We start from the raw sequence: 20,372 nt of genomic DNA on the forward strand, positions 1-20,372 counted from the left end.
CATCTTGCACCCCAAACTCTGTCTGGGCTTCACTTTCAGAGAACATGACCTGAACAGTTCACTCCACTCAACTGAGGACCTCCAGGTCCTCCCTGCAGCCGGTACCCTCCACATGCTCTATGAAGGCCCTGCTTGCAGGCTCTAGGGTCCAGAGTGACCAAGACGCAGTCCCCAGGAGCTCCTGTCCCTGGGCTGTGCCTCTTCCCTCCCCATGTTCACCCCACTCCACCCCACTCCACCCCTCTCCACCAGCCTGACTCTCTCCCTGTCCCCTTACCCTTCTGCACCTCTGCAGCCCTAAGCCTCTCTCTCTGAGAGTCCTTCCTATGGCAGCCATGTGGCCAGAGTGGCCCATCCGGGCACCCTCAGGAGCCAGACCTCCTCTCAAGGTCAGTCCTGCCCCCTTCAACAGGCAGGTCCTGGGAGAGTCATTCCTTCAGAGCTGGCTGGAGACATGAGTCAGGAGACTCAGAATTCTGCACCCTTCAAACCATATGCCAAATATGGCCCGGCATTTATTTCATGGGTACAGAGAAAACAGATTTTCTATAAATAAAAACTGAACATCTATTTATTTGTGATGCAAACAAGAGCTTTGTTACATACTGTCAATATAACATAACATTTTAACTTATTCGAAATTAACTTTCAGTTCTGTCATTTGGAGTTCTATCATTTTTCTATCATTCCTGAGTGACACAAGTCACTTACAGTCTCTAAGAATAGAAGTGACCTATAAGAATATAGTAATAAAGTCTTATTCAAAATATGTCTCAAAGTCTTCTTTCTGGCTTTCCTGTTAATAAAACATCTTGTACTTTCTGCGACTCTATTTTTCTCTTCTGTTTCCTTTTGTGATTCCCCAACCCTGATTCTTGGGAGACCCATAAAAGGATATGCATTTTCAATTATAAAATAAATCGCCAGTTCCCAGGAAGCAGCTCTTTGGTTTCAGAATTTCAGGGCTGATTTCAGGTAAAGGGTAGGAGGCAGATCTCAGGGGTGGGCTCTGCAGGATATGCACAGGCAAGTAGCAAAACGACTCAATTAGAGGAACAGATAAGAAGTGGTTTGTAAAACTGTCCACTGAGGGCGCTGCTTCCTCTGGTGGCAACAGAACCAGTTTCATAGGCATCCTGGGATAACTTGAGTTAACCAACACTCTGTTCACAATAAAGTCCAGTGATATTTCAGTTCACCATGAAGCTCAGAAGAGCTGGCCCACCATGCCATCCAACACTGCCCGGTCACTCAAGCTCCGGACCTCTCCTAAGCCCCATCCTGTGGGTTGGGTCCAGCTGAGCTCTCAGGGGTCAGAGCTGACTCCCACCTGGTCCCATCACCATGGATCTCCCAGACTGGAGGGCATGGCAAGCTGGGATGGGATGGGACAGGGAGGTTTCTGGATACAGGCAGGGAAGGACAGGAATGCCAGGCTTGGAGGAGTGGGTCATCAGAGAAGGCTTGCTGGGGGGTAGATGAGTCTGACCACCAGCAGAGCAAATCCTGGGGGCTGGTAGGTCTCACATGAAGGTCCAGAAGTCCCGGACACCCACCACTGGCTGGGCATGGTGACCTGGCCCCGTGGAGAGAGAAGCTTCCTGGCGAAACGTGGCCACCGTGAAGCTAGGGCGTGGGCCCCCCTGAGAATCCTGGGTCCTTGAGTCACAGCTGAAACAGCAGAGGATGCAGGTGATGGCCACGGTGACCACGAATAGTACGGCCACCATTCCAATCACTGCCGTTTCCATGGCCCCGTTTGGCCACTGACCCACTGAGCAACCTGGGATGCGTCTCGGACCTTAGCTCCCCATCTGAAGCGAGGGGCTCTTGGTGATGGCAGGTACCCTTGCTCCTCCAGCTGCTCTCCCTGTGGTCTTCTAAGAAGATACCGGTCTGAGGCCCTGGCTGGTGCCCCCTCTGGGCCGTTGGGTGCCCCACATGGCTCTACTCTGACCTCAGTGGGTCTCTGTCACTGTTTTCTAAGCCTCGGGCCAGGTTTCTAAGAGCCATGGGCAACTCCCCTGGCAGCTCTGGAAGAAGCGCTGTCCTGAAAGATGTGAGCTCAAGACTCCCTGGATGCAGGGGGCTGGAAGGAGAAGGCAGAAGACTTTGCTCAGAGGGGGCCTCACTAACCCGGCCCTCTGATGACGCATATGGATTTCCCGAGTGTTTGTACACTCAGACAAAAGACAAAATACTCCCCATCCTGTGGATCCGAGATGAGCCCAGGCTCCTCCCCTGGATGAACCTTGGGCCAGTCCTTGAATCAGCCTATCTGCTGCCTCTCGAACCCCTGGCCCTGTGCTGGGGGCAGGGACGAAAGTGGGGAGGAGGCAACGGCAGCTCTGGGCCAGATGCAGGGAGTGCTGCTAGGAAACAAGTGCCCTTTCACTCGGCCTCCTTTTCTGCATGGGCTGGGACAGTGCTGTTTAGATAAGGCAGGTCATGCTCCGGGCGGGATATCTGAGCCCTTCAGTAACGACTGTGGGCTCCTTAGTCCCTCTCTCCGTCTTCTGCTCCAGCCTCCCCACAGCCCTCCTCGCTGCCTGCTCGTGCCAGCTGCTCACACTCAGCTGCCGTGAAAACTTACCCTGGGCTCCGCGAGGGACAGCTCTGGCTGTACGCAGTGCCGTGGGCTCCTGAGCCAGTGGCCACCCCAGGGGCCAGGCCATGGCACACTCATTCCCAGGGTACCGCAGCCTTGGTCCTGCCGGGGACGAGGCTCTGAGATGTCTGAGCGGCTGTGAGCACTTCCTGCATTCCTTCCTCCAATTGTGAGTGAGGGCCCAGGACCCGCACAGCTGCCGGCCCCCTTGGTGACTGCACTCACCCCACCTCACCCCCGTGCACACCCATGCCACTCCAGCCCTGCTCCCTGCCAGGGTCTCCACTTCACCGGCTCGGGGGAGGGGGTGAGCCAGGCCCAGGCCACGAGTAAGTCTGCCAGAAGGGGCTCCATCCTGACTGTCACTCGGTCACAGCCCTTCCACAGCCAACACCTCCTGAGACCACCACCACTTCCGGAAAGTAGACTGGGTTATCAGCCCCACTTTACCCAACCTTGGAGAAAAGGTACTGTGAGAAACAAGAATTCCAGGTACTAGACACAGTCAGGCACTATCTAGTATCATGGTTCCAGCAACATTGCGAAGTGATATTATCTCCATTTCAGAGATAACGGTGCCCATAGTCACAGAGGTTAAATGACCTGCCCACGGCCTACTGCTAGTTAGTAGTGATAACTAGAGTACCACATAGTCTAGGAGGGGCTTCCTCCCTTTCCTCTTAGTTCGATGCTCTCTCTAGGTATCACTGGTCCACAGAGCAATTGCCTCCTTCTACAGTTTTACTGATCAGAGTGCAAAGGCCCAGAGAGGGCCAAGGCCTAGCCCAGGGTCACACAGCCTGGGTCCTTTTCAATTTCTTCAAGGCCCAGTGAACTTTCTTTGGTACTAGTTGTAGGAAACTGCCTACACACAGAATGGGAGAGTGACTATTCGGAGTAAATGATACCCTGCTAAATTCTCTCTCTTCCCTTTTCTAAGATGAGCGGACACCCACACAGAGGAGGAGCCTGGAGCCAGTGGGGGCTGTGACAGGAAGCTGGACACTTTGAATTATTTGTATTAACTGGGGCGACCAGAAGAAGGAGACAGGAAACATGATGAGCCAAACTGTGGGGCCTGTGGTTTCAGACTGAATTACCAAAATCAATTAGTCAGTTTGGGAGATGGAGGGCACCAGGGGAACTGCTTGTCCTAAGGGTTTATTCCAGGTATTTTCTCTCCTTGTGACTTTTGTAATCCTATGATAGACAGTCCCTGCCCATGAGCCCCAGATGCAATGGGGCTCCCAAAGATGTCTACCACTTAGACACACATCTGTCATCCCAGCATCCATCACTGTCTACTGGTCAGAAGAAAGACCACGCCCCGTACATTCCATATATATATATATATATTTTTTTGGCCTTACCACGTGGCATGTGGGATATTAATTCTCCCACTAGTGATCAAACCTGCGCCCCTTACAGTGGAAGCTCAGAGTCTTAACCACTGGACCACCAGGGAAGTCCCCCAAACATCCCACTTATATTAACAAGGGAAAAGGTGATGGCAGGCATCCTGGTTCTCCCAGAGGATGCTCGAAGCCACACTTAGGAAAGACAGGCCAGCCAAGGCTGACATGGGGCTCTGCACAGGGATGGGGGGCATGGTCCAAGCCAGCAGGCTACAGACCTCCACACACCCCCAACACTGGGGAGATAGGATAGGAACACAAGCTCCCTCAGCAAGGCCCCAGGAGCTCAGCGGCCTAATCCTTGCAGGGTCCTACTGCTATACCTCGTGTCCCTGAAGCCCCAAGCTTCTGGCAGTGGTTATTCCAAGCACATTTACTTTTCTAGAGAGCATGAGGCTCTGGGAATCCTTCCTGAGCATCTGTTGTGTGGACTGCTTCCACCCTGGGCGGTAGGGAGCCCTCAAAGAGTTCTCAGACCTATGAAAGCAGGGGCCTTTGAATCTTGCCGTAAATCTCTAGGGAAAGAGAGTGTGTTCAGTGTGCCTACAGAAGTAACGATAACAACAACAATAATAATAATAAATTGGAAACCCATAGGAGTGAGTAACAAATTCGTCTTGGGCAAAGACACAGAGAAGGGAAGGTGCAGGGTGTTTTCTGAGCCTGAGGACTGGAGCAGTGCGGATAGGACAAAAGGAACACGGGTAGGCACGAAACAGACCAGGGGGCCTTGAATGGCCAACCAAGGGGCAGAGACTTTGTTCCAAGGGCAGTGAGGAGCCTACAGTGTGGGGACGCTTCACAAAGGGGCAGGGCTGGAGGTAGGCAGACCCGGAGGGCCTGTGGCAGGAGTCCAGGCTGGGGATGAGCTAAGGGCAGCCGTAGCGGGAGGGGAGGGGAGGCGGGTTCAAAAGGCACCGTAGACCCTAATCCACTTTCCCAAGCCTGAAGTCTAGTCCAGCTCTCAGTGTGAATTTGCCTCCCTCTCCCCCTCCCACCCCTTCCCATCCCAGCCTTCACAGAGAATCCACCAGGAAATAGAAAAGAAACAGGACATTCTGTTCCAGTGAGTCAGTCACCAGGCCCCGGACTTTCTGGCCTGTTCACCAGCCCCTCCCCACCACCTGGCCTGGCCCCCAAGCCTCTCCCCCTCCACTTCCCACCCTGGCTCACAGGACATCCTTCCTCAGGGAAGGCCTCAGAACAAGATTTCCGTGCTCACTTTGGAATTCCGTCAGCTGTTCTGGGGTATTTGGGAACAGGCCTCCAGGCTTTGGCAAGAAGTTTCTGTCATCTATCCCATTTTAGGGAAGAGGAAACTGAGACTCCGAGGAGGCGAGCTCTCTCCCAAGGCCTCCCAGCACCACACCCTCCCTCCCAGACACAGTGCCAGCCACGCACGGGCGGGTCAGGCTGGCTGGAGACTCAAGGCCTGGATAGGAAACCCTGATCCAGTTACCAAAGAAACATTAATTCAGCACAGCCCATGGAAGGGGGCTTCTGCAATTCCAGAGCGCAGTCTGTCCTAGAGATGGACTGAAAAGAGCCCTGGAGGTAGAGCCCAGGGGCCAGCCTGGACGGCCTCGCTCCTCCTCTCTATGAGCCCTCTCTGGGCAGGGCTGCCTGCAAACCCTAACCTCCTCCTCATCAGAGCTCAGGCCCCAGGCCTTCTCACCTACTGTCCACGAGCCCTGCAGAGCCGCCCAATCTCCCCCACTGCAGGGCCCGCACCAGGCACTCGTTCCCACCGGAGAGGAAGGTCCAGGGCAAGGCAGACACAGGGCTGGCCGCTCCCTCCCTCCCACTTGAGTTACAATCAAGAGCCTCTTCACAAAAGCTTCTTAGTGGTTTTTATTTTCTTGTATTAAGGCACCATTGACTTGACTGTGCAGCCTCAAACTGCCCTCTGCAAATGAAAGGGCGTTACCAGGGCGCCTCCCAGCTACCACCTGGCCAGAGGCCTGGTTGTTCCGAGAGAGCAGGATACACCTTCTGCGCATCCCCACACCCCTGTGCACCTGCACCAGACTGGCCATCACTTCTGGTGCCCGTTGGGACTTACAGTCACAAGGTGGCATACGCCCCCAAAGGACCACCGCCACCCCTGCTCTCAGCCCCGTCACCCTCCGGTGTGCGCAGGGCCACCCCTGGTGCTCCTCAGTTCTCCACCTCCGTAGCACACAGGGCACAGTATGTGAATGAAGCCCAAGCAGGTCCTGACGTTCACCACCGAGAGGTGCCCTTCTGCACGGGAACCTCGGGGTCCCTGCATCCTGGTGATGGTGGGGCAGGCTGCCATTCAGGCATCAGCGGCGGCCTCGCTGGGCCTGGTGGGCGTGGTGGGCGTGGTGGTGGGCGAGGTGATGGTGGTGATGGAGGGCCGTGTGGGGCATGTGAGGCACACGGCCAGAATAACGGAAATGGTGCAAGCGTCCCAGGTGGCCCCGGCCTGAGGAGATCGGAGGCTGGGCCCACCGGACTCGGTTTCTCCTTGCAGCGGGGTGGTTCCTCTCCACGTCAGGCTCCTCCTGCCTGCAGTACAAGCAGGCGGCCAGCAGCAGCAGCAGCAGAATAGCCACAGCAGCGCCTATGATCAAGCCCACGAGGGTCGTGCTCCCCAGGAGGCCCAGCATCTGGGAGTTGACAGCGGCCTCCGCTCGGTGGCTCCTCGCTGCTTCCTCCCCTTCGGCAGCCTCTGCTCAGCCCTCACAGTCACTGGACTTTGTTTTCTCAGCTCCTGTGGGCTGGAGAGCAGCCAGGGAATGTGGGTGCAGCCTCTTTGGGCTGGAGCTGCCAGCCAAGGGGAGGCCTGGCCACTGTTAGCTCTGGGGAGGCCCACAGCGAGGCTTGGTCGGGACAGAGGAGCTGAAAGGAGGGGCTGCGGGGTGGGGAGAGGCCAGAGGCTGGAGATAAGAGTCTACGCCCCCAATCCTGCCGTTTGACCAAGTGACTGGGCCAGCTCTGTCCCCTCCCTGGGCCTCTGCTCCCTCCTCTCTTAGAGAGAGCACAGCACATGGGTTCTCGAACCACATGACTCACTAGCCCTGTGATTGTGCACAAGTTTCCTAAACTCTCTGTGCCTCAGTTTCTTCATCTGTAAAATGGCTCATTAGAGTACATTTCCTCATAGGGTTTTCTGAGGATTCAAGGAGTTAAGATTTATAAGGCACTTAAACCAGGTCCTGACACATTTGCCACTGATATTAAGGCAGTGGAGTTTGGACCAGTCGACTTGGGAGACCTCGTGCCATCTGAGAGTCTGCGGCTCCCTGTCCTGCAGCCCACAGAGGCCTCCTGGACAGGTCAGGTTCTATCGTGCAATTGTCCCACACTTCAGGAGCTCAGGCAGGCCCCGCAGGCAGGGTTTTATCATCCAGGGAAGCTGAACAACTGTCTCTGCGTCCTCGGTCCTGCTGGATCTGGGAGCTAAGAGGGTCTGGGTGTTAGCCCAGGGCTGCAGGAGGCAGGAAGGAGGCCGCTGAGGTCAGAGAGGGCCCAGTGCCAGCCTCCTGGCTTCCAACCAACAGGCTCAACTGGCCATAAACGGCAGGCCCTCGCTCCACCTCAGCCTCCCTGCCCAGCAGTTGTGACACGCCATTCCTGCCTGGGGGAGAATTTACAGAGGGGGCAGGACCTGAGCAGTTTCGGATCCCTCTCCCCGTCCTGGTCCTGAATCCTCTGTTCATCTAGACAAGCGCTTACCCGTCCCACCCACATGTCCAGGGATGGGCGCCCACTATCTCCCTGGGCAGCCCCTTCTGCTGTGGGCTTGTCAGACTGTTCTCACAGCTCTTCCTCACATGCTGCAGGGCCTCCCCGAAGCCCCCAGCTCTGCATCTCCATCCTGAGACCACGGACGCCCGGGGGCCCTCCACAGTGAGCCCACCTCTGTGGGACCTTGGACAAGCCCCTCCCCTGCAGCTTGTTTCCTCCTCTGGAAAAGTGCCAGGGTAAGAGGTGACCTCTGGGGACCTTCCCTCTCTGACCTCAATCTGAGACGAGCTCTCTCAGGGAAGCCCCAAACCCTTAGGGCAAACCTCCTCTGGATGGAAAAGCCAAGCATTCCCTTCAACCAAATTGGGCTCTGGGGGCAGCGGGTCTAATGAGTCCTGGGGCTTTCACCCTGGGGCGGGGGTGTGTGTGGAGGGAGGAAGCCACTTGAACTTTTAATGATGCTCAAGTGAGAACTCCCTCCTGTGGCTTCTACAGGCCTGCGAGCCCAGCTGCCTTCCCTGGGGGCCTGTTAAGGAGGGAAGTGTGCTGGAAGGAGGAGGAGGAAGCCAAACAGAACTTTCTCCTTCTTGGGAGCTTCTCCAAGAAGACTCCCACTCCACACCAGCCACGGGAGGGGGGCAAGGCCCTGCCACTGGCAGAACTCCAGTCAGCACTGAGGGCCTCTTGGAATCACGCAGACCCAGCCCTCACTGAGAGCCAGACAAACTGAGGGAGGGGACTTGCCTAAGGTACCCCAGCTTTGTGGGCTATTCTAGACAGCAAATAATCAAGACAGCACGATTCCTGGAGTGAGGGGGGGCTCCAGAGTGAGAGCTGAGATCAGCTGAGGACCGTCCACAGAGATAACAGGGAAAGGGTGTGCGGATTTGGATGACTTTGTGGGGGGCAGGGAATTGGGGGAGCTCCCCATCCTACACACACATACACACACATTTATTTTCTTAAGTGCAGGGTCACTCCCCATCTGGACAGAAGATACAATCCCAAGGTGGGCATTTGATTGCAAGCTTTGGGCACTCGGGAAGGTGTTGAGACCACGGTCCTCCAGGACATCACAAGTGACTGAGACCTCCTTGGAGGGCTTGCAGGACTGATGACCTTAGAGGATGTGTGGCTGTGTCTAGGGATTCCCTGCCTCAGAAAAGCTGTCCCGTGGCGTTGTCGCTGTATATCTCCCTCAGGGTCGGGGCTTCTGCACGCTCCACAAGCAGCCTTCCAAGATGAGGGGCCAGAGTTCCAGACAATACATACGGCTGATGGGTCAAGACTTTGGGAGTTCATATCATTAGCTTCACGCCCATGCTCTCCAGGGTGCACAGGCCTCTGCATGGACTTGCACACACGTGTACACTTGTAAACCAACATTGCACGGAGAGCAAACTCATGCACCAAGAGTTGTGTGTGCACACACTTATACACAAGTGCACAAGTGCACACAAGTTCCCTACAAGCTCACAAACTTGTGCTTGTACTGGCTGCAAGTGGTTTTCGGTTGTCCCATGACAGCAACCATTGTTTTCACTAATTGGTGGCACCACCTAGCGGTGACACTGTAAATAAACCAGTTTTGTATTCGGACCTGTCAAGTTATAGTTCCCTGATCTTTGCTTATAGATCTTAATTTGAACCCATCCTCTTAACTCCTCTCTGTCCCAAATTCTGGTCCAGAAACTGTAAGGAATTTCTACAAGATCTAGTGCAGATGGAACCAGACCGATGGATGTATTGACTAACGAAGGGCATCACCAGGGAGCCCGACTGAGGGGCTGCCCCAGCAGAGCCACCCCAAGCCCCATGATAGACAGCCAGGACTATGCATTAGGGTGAGGTTGGCACAGGCAGGAAACATTTTGGGTGATGCTGGGAACTGCAAAAGTGTCTGCTCGCAAGGTAGTTGGCCAAGACTTAGCCCATCTTTTAGTTTGCACATAAAAGAAGAGACATTGGCCAGAAGGTTCCCAACCTGTGTGCTTATGCCAGTTAGAGAAAGGAGACATTCCTCCAGCAAACCTTGAGCTGCCTCTATAAATACTGAAAAGAAGTTGCCCAGCGCAGTGGCAAATTTCTCTCAAGAGCCCTCCCTGCACTAATCATGGCCAACTGGATGCCCCTACCTAGAAAACTAAACCATAAACAAGTGGGCTTTTTTTCCCTTTCTCCATTGCCTGGAACCAATATGCTTGAAAATAACCTGCATAATCTTTTCTAGAACCACTTCAAATTCTAATCCCAAACAAACATAGATCTAGGTAGGCCCTTCTGTAAAGGGAATAAATAAAGAAAAATTACTAGACACATGAAAAAAGATATAAGGCATTGTATCCTTACTACCAGAATTGCTAGAATCTTGAAAACAGACACTTAGTAAAATTCTCAAATTTATATTCTAAATAATATTCAAAAGGTCAGTCCATATGTGAGTTTGGGAAATATGCAAAACAAGAAATTTACTTTTAAATTAAAGACCACTCAAGAAAGACTGCTTTGAAAACCTTCCCCATAACTCTGAAAAAGAATAAAGAAAGAGGGAGAGAAGAAATTCCCAGGAAATCAAACACAGTTGGCCCTTAAGCAACATGGGGGGTCAGGGGCACCAACCCATCCACAGTCGAAAATCACCTATAACTTTATAGGTGGCCCTCCATATCAGGGGTTCTGCATCCACAATTCAACCAACCATGGATCGTGTAGTACTGTAGTATTTAGTACTGGAAACAAAACCCACGTGTAAGGGGACCCATGCAGTTCAAACACATGTTGTTTGAGGGTCAACTGCATACTTGCATAATAGACATTCCAGAAGTAGAGAACAGAGCCCATGGAGAAACAATTGTTAAAGAAATAAAGAAAATTTCCTACCTGAAGAATTGTCTTTAGATCAAAAGTTGCACCGAGTACTAGGCAAACTATTTGAAGAGGCCAGGACAGGCCAGACCAGACCATCTAGGTATATCCAGGTGAAATTTTAATAGTAAAAATGTCATGTGAAAAACAGGTTTAAATGAAAGCAAAATGGTAGACCACTATGGAAACAGTTTAGCAGTTTCTTACAAAACTAAACATACTCTATCTACTGTATGATCCAGCAATCACACTCCTTGGTATTTACCCAAAGTTACAACTTATGTCCACAGAAAAACCTGCACACGGATGTTTGTAGCAGCTTTATTCATAATTGCCAAAACTTGAAAGCAACCAAGATGTCCTTCAGTAGGTGAATGGATAAGCTAAGATATATCCAGACAATGGAATATTATTCAGCACTAAAAAGAAATGAGCTGTTGTTGCCAAAATCTTGGCTCTCTGTGCATCAATGTGGAAAAGAAATACAGAGACAGAGTTCTGGAGGAACAAGAAAAATGGCTTTTTTTTTTAATGTTTACTCTTTTTTTTATTAACATCTTTGTTGGAGTATAATTGCTTTACAGTGTTGTGTTAGTTTCTGCTGTACAACAAAGTGAATCAGCTATATGCATACGTATATCCCCATATCCCCTCCCTCTTGTGTCTCCCTCTCACCCTCCTTATCCCACTCCTCTAGGTGGTCGCAAAGCACCGAGCTGATTCCCTGTGCTATGCGGTTGCTTCCCACTAGCTAGCTATTTTACATTTGGTAGTGTATATATGTCAATGCTACTCTCTCACTTTGTCCCAGCTTACCCTTCCCCCTCCCCATGTCCTCAAGTCCATTCTCTACGTCTGTGTCTCTATTCCTGTCCTGCCCCTAAGTTCATCAGAACTATTTTCTTTTTAGATTCCATATATATGTGCTAGCATACAGTATTTGTTTTTCTCTTTCTGACTTACTTCACTCTGTATGACAGACTCTAGGTCCATCCACCTCACTACAAATGACTCAGTTTCGTTTCTTTTTATGGCTGAGTAATATTCCATTGTATATATGTACCACATCTTCTTTATCCATTCATCTGTCATGGGCATTTATGTTGCTACCATGTCCTGGCTATTGTAAATAGTGCTGCAATGAACATTGTGGTACATAACTCTTTTTGAATTATGGTTTTCTCAGGGTATATGTCCAGTAGTGGGATTGCTGGGGCACACGGTAGTTCTATTTTTAGTTTTTTAAGGAACCTCCATACTGTTCTGCATAGTGGCTGTATAAATTTACATTCCCACCAACAGTGCAAGAGTGTTCCCTTTTCTCCACAACCTCTCCAGCATCTATTGTTTGTAGATTTTTTGATGATGGCCATTCTGACCGTGTGAGGTGATACCTCATTGTAGTTTTGATTTTCATTTCTCTAATGATTAGTGATGTTGAGCATCTTTTCATGTATTTGTTGGCCATCTGTATATTTTCTTTGGAGAAATGTCTATTTAGGTCTTCGTTTGCAAATACTTTCTCCCATTCTGAGGGTTGTCTTTTAGTCTTGTTTATGGTTTCCTTTGCTGTGCAAAAGCTTTTACGTTTCAATAGGTCCCATTTGTTTATTTTTGTTTTTATTTCCCTTACTCTATGAGGTGGGTCAAAAAGGATCTTGCTGTGATTTATGTCATAGAGGGTTCTGCCTATGTTTTCCTCTAAGAGTTTTATAGTGTATGGCCTTACATTTAGGTCTTTAATCCATTTTGAGTTTATTTTTTGTATGGTGTTAGGAAGTGTTCTAATTTCATTCTTTTACATGTAGCTGTCCAGTTTTCCCAGCACCACTTATTGAAGAGGCTATCTTTTCTCCACTGTATATTCTTGCCTCCTTTATCAAATATAAGGTGACCATATTTGCGTGGGTTTATCTCTGGGCTTTCTGTTCTGTTCCATTGATCTATATTTCTGTTTTTGTGCCAATACTGTACTGTCTTGATTACTGCAGCTTTGTAGTATAGTCTGAAGTCCAGGAGCCTGATTCCTCCAGTTCCATTTTTCTTTCTCAAGATTGCCTTGGCTATTTGGAATCTTTTGTGTTTCCATACAAATTGTGTGATTTATTGTTCCAGTTCTGTGAAAAATGGCATTGGTAGTTTGATAGGGATTGCATTGAATCTGTAGATTGCTTTCGGTAGTATAGTCATTTTCACAATGTTGATTCTTCCAATCCAAGAACATAGTATATCTCTCCATCTGTTTGTATCATCTTTAATTTCTTTCATCAGTGTCTTATAGTTTTCTGCATACAGGTATTTTGTCTCCTTAGATAGGTTTATTCCTAGGTATTTTATTCTTTTTTGTTGCAATGGTAAATGGGAGTGTTTCCTTAAATTCTCTTTCAGATTTTTTATCATTAGTGTATAGGAATGCAAGAGATTTCTGTGCATTAATTTTGTATCCTGCTACTTTACCAAATTCATTAATTAGCTCTAGTTGTTTTCTGGTAACATCTTTAGGATTCTCTATGTATAGTATCATGTCATCTGCAAACAGTGACAGCTTTACTTCTTCTTTTCCAATTTGGATTCCTTTTATTTCTTTTTCTTCTCTGATTGCTGTGGCTAAAACTTCCAAAACTATGTTGAATGATAGTGGTGAGAGTGGGCAACCTTGTCTTGTTCCTGATCTTAGAGGAAATGGTTTCTGTTTTTCACCATTAAGAACGATGTTGGCTGTGGGTTTGTCATATATGGTCTTTATTATGTTGAGGTAGTCTCCCTCTAAGCCAACTTTTTGGAGAGTTCTTATCATAAATGGGTGTTGAATCGTCAAAGGGTTTTTCTGCATCTATTGAGATTACCATATGGTTTTTATCCTTCAATTTGTTAATATGGTGTATCACATTGATTGATTCCCGTATATTGAAGAATCCTTACATTCCTGGGATAAACCCCACTTGATCGTGGTGTATGATCCTTTTAATGTGCTGTTGCATTCTGTTTGCTAGTATTCTGTTGAGGATTTTTGTATCTATGTTCATCAGTGATATTGGCCCGTATTTTTCTTTTTTTGTGACATCTTTGTCTGGTTTTGATGGTGGCCTTGTAGAATGAGTTTGGGATTGTTCCTCCCTCTGCTATATTTTGGAAGAGTTTGAGAAGGATAGGTGTTAGCTCTTCTCTAAATGTTTAATAGAATTAGCCTGTGAAGCCATCTGGTCCTGGGTTTTTGTTTGTTGGAAGATTTTTAATCACAGTTTCAATTTCAGTGCTTGTGATTGGTCTGTTAATATTTTCTATTTCTTCCTGGTTCAGTCTCGGAAGATTGCGCTTTTCTAAGAATTTGTCCATTTCTTGCAGGTTGTCAATTTTATTGGCATATAGTTGCTTGTAATAATCTCTCATGATCCTTTGTATTTCTGCAGGGTCAGTTGTTACTTCTCCTTTTTCATTTCTAATTCTGTTGATCTGAGTCTTCTCCCTTTTTTTCTTGATGAGTCTGGCTAATGGTTTATCAATTTTGTTTATCTTCTCAAAGAACTAGCTTTTAGTTTTATTGATCTTTGCTATCATTTCCTTCATTTCTTATTCATTTATTTCTGATCTGATCTTTATGATTTCTTTCATTCTGCTAACTTTGGGTTTTTTTTTTTTTTTTGTTCTTCTTTCTCTAATTGCTTTAGGTGTAAGGTTAGGTTGTTTATTGGAGATTTTTCTTATTTCTTGAGGTAGGATTGTATTGCTATAAACTTCCCTCTTAGAACTGCTTTTCCTACATCCCATAGGTTTTGGGTCATAGTGTTTTCATTGTCATTTGTTTCTAGGTATTTTTTGATTTCCTCTTTGATTTCTTCAGTGATCTCTTAGTTATTTAGTAGCATATTTTTTAGCCTCCATGTGTTTGTATTTTTTACAGTTTTTTTCCTGTAATTGATATCTAGTCTCCTAGCATTGTGGTAGGAAAAGATACTTGATACAATTTCAATTTTGTTAAATTTACCAAGGCTTGATTTGTGACCCAAGATATGGTCTATCCTGGAGAATGTTCCATGAGCACTTGAGAAGAAAGTGTAATCTGTTGTTTTTGGATGGAATGTCCTATAAATATCTTGTTTAATGTGTCATTTAAAGCTTGTGTTTCCTTATGTATTTTCATTTTGGATGATCTGTCCATTGGTGAAAGTGGGGTGTTGAAGTCCCCTACTATTATTGTGTTACTGTTGATTTCCCCTTTTATGGCTGTTAGCATTTGCCTTATGTATTGAGGTGCTCCTATGTTGGGTGCATAAATATTTACAATTTTTATATCTTCTTCTTGGATTGATCCCTTGATCATTATGGAGTGTCCTTCTTTGTCTCTTGTAACAGTCTTTATTTTAAAGTCTATTTTGTCTGGTATGAGAATTCCTACTCCAGCTTTCTTTTGATTTCCATTTGCATGGAATATCTTTTTCCATCCCCTCACTTTCAGTCTGTATGTGTCCCTAGGTCTGAAATGGGTCTCTTATAGACAGCATATATACGGGTCTTGTTTTTATATCCATTCAGCCAGTCTATGTCTTTTGGTTGGAGCATTTAATCCATTTACATTTAAGGTAATTATCGATATGTTTGTTCCTATTACCATTTTCTTAATTGTTTTGGGTTTGTTTTTGTAGGTCTTTTCCTTCTCTTGTGTTCCCTGTCTAGAGAAGTTCCTTTAGCATTTGTTGTAAAGCTGGTTTGGTGGTGCTGAATTCTCTTAACTTTTGCTTATCTGTAAAGGTTTTAATTTCTCCATCGAATCTCATTGAGATCCTTGCTGGGTAGAGTAATCTTGGTTGTAGGTTTTTCTCTCTCATCACTTTAAATACGTCCTGCCGCTCCCTTCTGGCTTGCAGAGTTTCTGCTGAAAAATCAGCTGTTAACCTTATGGGGATTCCCTTGTATGTTATTTGTTGCTTTTCCCTTGCTGATTTTAATATTTTTTCTTTGTATTTAATTTTTGATAGTTTGATTAATATGTGTCTCGGCATGTTCCCCTTTGGGTTTACCCTGTATGGTACTCTCTGCGCTCTCTGGACTTGACTATTTCCTTTCCCATGTTAGGGAAGTTTTCAACTATAATCTCTTCAAATATTTTCTCAGCCCCTTTATTTTTCTCTTCTGCTTCTGGGACCCCTATAATTCGAATGTTTGTGCATTTAATGTTGTCCCAGGTGTCTCTGAGACTGTCCTCAATTCTTTTCATTCTTCTTTCTTTATTCTGCTCCCCAGCAGTTATTTCCACCATTTTATCTTCCAGCTCACTTACCCATTCTTCTGCCTCAGTTATTCTGTTATTGATTCCTTCTAGAGTATTTTTAATTTCAGTAATTGTGTTGTTCATCACTGTTTGTTTGCTCTTCAGTTCTTCTAGATCCTTGTTAAATGTTTCTTGTATTTTCTCCACTCTGTTTCCAAGATTTTGGATCATCTTTATTATCTTTACTCTGAATTCTTTTTCAGGTAGGTTGCCTATTTTGTCTTCATTTATTTTGGTCTTGTAGGTTTTTACCTTGCTCCTTCATCTGTAACATTTTTTTTTGTCATTTCATTTTTTTTTGATGGGTGGTGCTGTATTCCTGTCTTACTGGTTGTTTGGCCTGAGACGTCCAGCACTGGAGTTTGCAGGCAGTTGGATAGAGCTGGGTCTTGGTGTTGAGATGAGGACCTCTGGGAGGCCTCACTCAGATTGATATTCCCTGGGGTCTGAGGTTCTCTGTTAGTCCGGCGGTTTGGACTCAGAGCTCCCACCACAGGAGCTCAGGCCTGACCTCTGGCCTGGGAACAAACATACTGCAAGCTTCATGGTGTAGTAAAAAAAAAGGGGGGGGGAGAAAGAAAGAAAAAAAGCTGTACAATATCAAAGAATAAAAAACAAATAAAATTAGAAAGATAAAAAATATATTAGGAAAAATAAACTATAATTGAAACAACTGCAACAAAGTAAAATAAAACCACAACAGAAAAAAGAAAAAAAAGGGGGGTGGGGGGGAGCCAGAAAGAGAGAACAATAACAAAGTATAAAGAATAAAATAAATTTAGAAAAATAGAAGATTTATTAGGAAAGATAAAAATATAAAAGAATCAAGAACAATGAATCAAGAAGGTAAAACAGAACCCCAATCTAAAAGAGGAAAAAACAAACAAACAAAAAAAAACAGTCTTGGCTATGGGGGTGGAGTTTAGGCGGGTGTGGAACATAGGCAGGGGCAGGGTTTAGGGTGGGGCGGGACCTAGGTAGGTGAGGCAGGGTGACGTTCAAGCATCGGGCAGGACCTCTGCTTAGGACCTGTGTGGAAGGGGAGAGGCAGCGCATGGAAAGGAGGCCCTCTGGAGTGTGGAGTTCCGGAGTTTGGAGGTAGAGCCCTGAGTGAGGGTGTGTGGGTGGGGTTTAGGCCCAGCTCATCGGAGGGGGTCTCTGAGTGTAGAGGTAGGGCCCTGGGTGGGGGTGTAGGGGTGGGTCTCGGGTTCTTCGTGGCAGGAGGGAGGCTCTGAGGACAGAGGATTAGGCCCAGGAGCCCAACAGGCCTCCTGGTGACTAAGTGGACAGGGAAAGCACTGGCCCCATTCCCTTCTGTTCCTTTGCTCCCCTCCCCCACCATCTCCCCCAGGGTCTCCCTATTGCTGCTGGACCCCAACCGTGGGTGGGTCCCACTTGGTGTAGGAACTCCTCCCCTCTCCCAGCCACACCTCAGGGGTGCTGGTCCTGGAGGTCCGGCCTTTACTTTTGCTCCCCCTTCCCTCCCTCCCATTCCCTCAGGACCCGCAGCTGGAGGGGGCCTCGGTGGGCAGACAATCAGGCCCAGGATCTCAGCAGGTTTCTGGGGGCCCAAGTGGGCAGGGGAAACCTGGCCACGCTCCCTTTTGATCCTCTGTCCTCCCAGTGGTTCCCCAATTTCTCCCTTCGGGCGTGGGATCCCTTCTCCTCCCACAGCCACCCCTCAGGGGCGCCAGTCCCATCCCGCCTCCACTTCTCCTCCCCCTTCATTCCCCCCATGCCCCACATCCTACCTGGTCACTGGGGGTTCCTCCCATCCCCTTAGGTGTCCACAGTCCCCCACCAGTGCCTGGTAGGTGCCCTAGTTGTGAGGAGATGCAAATTCTGCATCCTCCTAGTACGCCATCTTGACTCCGCCCCTTAATGTTTACACTTTTTTAAAATTTATTTATTTGGCTGCATCGGGTCTTAGTTGTGGCACGCGTGATCTTCGTTGCGGCATGCAGGATCTTTCGTTGCGGTGCGTGGGGTCTTCGTTCTGGCACGCAGGCTTCTCTCTAGTTGTGGTGCACAGGCTCCAGAGCACTGGCTCAGTAGTTGCAGCACGCAGGTTCCAGAGAGCATGGGCTCAGTAGTTGCAGCACACAGCCTTAGTTGCCCCGCGGCGTGTGGGATCTTAGTTCCCCGACTAGGGATTGAACCCAGTCCCCTGCGTTGGAAGGCAGATTCTTAACCACTGGACCACCAGGGAAGTCCCAAGAAAAATGGCTTTAATGTTTACCTGGCAAAGGGGAAAACACAGCAGGCTAGCGCCTCAAGAACTGTGTCCCCATTCCCTGGGGAATAGGAAAAAGTTATATAGCCTGGGGCTCATGGTCTGGGGTAGGTGATAAGGCTCAAAGTAATTAAGGTCTTGCATTTCTCTTCTTCTGCAAATTCATGGCCAAAGCTGGTGTCAAGTGGCTGAGCAACCGGGTCTGGTGCCCGTGAAGTTATTGGCCCGTGACCTTCTTTCTGAAATGAAGAGTGCTACAAGGGAGTGTAGGGGGAGAAGAAATGCCAGGTGCAAAGGGCAATTCATATGGAGTCAGAGAGCAATCAGCTTTGTGAAGGACAAGTCTAGCTACAAGTGTTTGTTAGTAGTAACATCTAAAGAATAACCAAGATTGCTTAACTCTTTAAGGCCTGTTTATGTTATTTCCCTAGCCTGTTTATTGTTTCCTTATTTTCCTTGTTTATCAGAAAAGAAAAGTCTCATTTCTATTTTTGCTGCGACAAAATCCCCACTGCTACTTCATTCCCTCCATATCAATGGAGGAAGGGAAACGGGTGTTGTTCTTGTCTGGCTGAGGACAAAACTTCAGTTTTGCTCCATTTGACAAACACCAGCTGTCTGGCCCATGAGCCCATCTATCTCCTACTTCACTATCAAGTCATGAGAAGACATGGAGGAATCTTAAATGTGTATTACTAAGTGAAAGAAGCCAATCTGAAAAAGCTACATACTATGTGATTCCAACTATACGACATTCTGACATTCCGGAAAAGGCATAACTATGGAGACAAAAGGATCAATGGTTGCCAGGGGGGAGGGAGGAGGGAAGGATGAATAGGTGGAGCACAGAGGATTTTTAGGGCAGTGAAACTATTGTATGGGACACTATAATGGTGGATACATTATACCCTTAGAATATATATCACCAACAGTGAACCCCAAAGTAAACTATGGACTTTGGGTGACTATGATGTGTCAATGTAGGTTCATCAATTGTAACAAATGTAACAAACGGGGATGTTAATAGTGGGGAAGACTGCCTGTGTGTGGGGACAGGAAGTATATGGAAACTCTCTGTACCTTCAATTCAATTTTGCTGTGAACTTAAACTGCTCTAAAAAATAAAGTCTATTTTAAAAAAGAATAAATAAAATAATCTTACAAATAGCTGGAGCTGTTTAAACTGTTTCAAAGAATAGAGAAAGAAAGAAACCTTTAAAGATTTGTTTTAATTTATATAATTTACTTTATACAACTAGCATAACCCTGACACCCCTCACAATGACAGTACAAAAACACTGCAGCCAAACCTCAAAATTCTAAAAAACAAATAACATATTTATATTCCTAGCGGAATATTGAGAGACTAACACTCCATAAACAAGTAAAGTTTATTCTAGGAATGTCAGGTGGTTTGATATTTTTAGAAATCTATTGTTGTAATTACTTATATAAAGAGATGAAAAAAGTAAAACCATATAATCATCTCAACGGATGGCAAAAAGGCATTTGATAAAATTCACTGTGCATTCCTGATAAATTTTGCAAATGAACAGAAAAATAGAAGGATACTCTCTTCACATGATTAAAAAGAAAAATATCTCAAACCAATAGCCAACATCATGATTAATGGTGAAAAAAATAGGCATTCCCATTAAAATCAGGAACAAGCAAGCATGCTTATTCTCACCACTTCAGCTTAGTACAATTAAATAAGAGCATAAAATAAAAGGTAGAAATATTGGATTAGGTATAGGGTTAGCCAAAAAGTTCCTTTGGTTTTTAAGTAAAAATAAAAGACACATTTTTCATTTTCACCAAGAACTTCATTGAACAACATATTCACCCTTTTGTTCCACTACCTTCTGCCATTTTTCAGGCAACTTCATAATTCTATCTTCCCAAAACTTTTATCTTTTTTTTTTTTTTTATAAATTTATTTATTTTTGGCTGCACTGGGTCTTCGTTGCTGCACGCGGGCTTTCTCTAGTTGCGGCGAGCGGGGGCTACTCTTCGTTGCGGTGCACGGGCTTCTCATTGCGGTGGCTTCTCTTGTTGCAGATCACGGGCTCTAGGCGCGTGGGCTTCAGTAGTTGTGGCTCCCGGGCTCTAGAGCGCAGGCTCAGTAGTTGTGGCGCACGGGCTTAGCTGCTCCGCGGCATGTGGGATCTTCCCGGACCAGGGCTCAAACCTGTGTCCTCTGCATTGGCAGGCGGATTCTTAACCACCGCGCCACCAGGGAAGTCCCCAACTTTTATCTTTTTGAAC

General features: G+C 47.3%; 2 protein-coding genes across 2 annotated transcripts; both read right to left on the reverse strand.

Annotated features, from left to right (window-relative positions):
• Positions 1-487: 487 nt before the first annotated feature.
• On the reverse strand, positions 488-2,753 carry SPAAR (small regulatory polypeptide of amino acid response). Its single transcript, XM_061201146.1, has 2 exons — positions 2,594-2,753; positions 488-2,089 (listed from the first exon to the last, which is right to left on the reverse strand). Exon 2 carries the CDS (start codon positions 1,749-1,751, stop codon positions 1,524-1,526), a length of 228 nt encoding a protein of 75 aa, XP_061057129.1. The 5' UTR covers positions 1,752-2,089; positions 2,594-2,753; the 3' UTR covers positions 488-1,523.
• Positions 2,754-5,865: 3,112 nt separating this feature from the next.
• Positions 5,866-6,883, reverse strand: HRCT1 (histidine rich carboxyl terminus 1). Its single transcript, XM_061201147.1, has one exon. The coding sequence runs from the start codon at positions 6,654-6,656 to the stop codon at positions 6,330-6,332; it is 327 nt and encodes a 108-aa protein (XP_061057130.1). The 5' UTR covers positions 6,657-6,883; the 3' UTR covers positions 5,866-6,329.
• Between the last annotated feature and the right edge of the window lie 13,489 nt (positions 6,884-20,372).

Source organism: Eubalaena glacialis, chromosome 9, assembly GCF_028564815.1.
Source record: "Eubalaena glacialis isolate mEubGla1 chromosome 9, mEubGla1.1.hap2.+ XY, whole genome shotgun sequence".
NCBI classification, from domain to species: Eukaryota; Metazoa; Chordata; class Mammalia; order Artiodactyla; family Balaenidae; genus Eubalaena; species Eubalaena glacialis.

What these genes read in the sequence shown, in the direction of transcription:
- SPAAR (XM_061201146.1), bottom strand. Translation starts at nt 1,751, where the DNA reads ATGGAAACGGCAGTGATTGGAATGGTGGCCGTACTATTCGTGGTCACC.
- HRCT1 (XM_061201147.1), bottom strand. Translation starts at nt 6,656, where the DNA reads ATGCTGGGCCTCCTGGGGAGCACGACCCTCGTGGGCTTGATCATAGGC.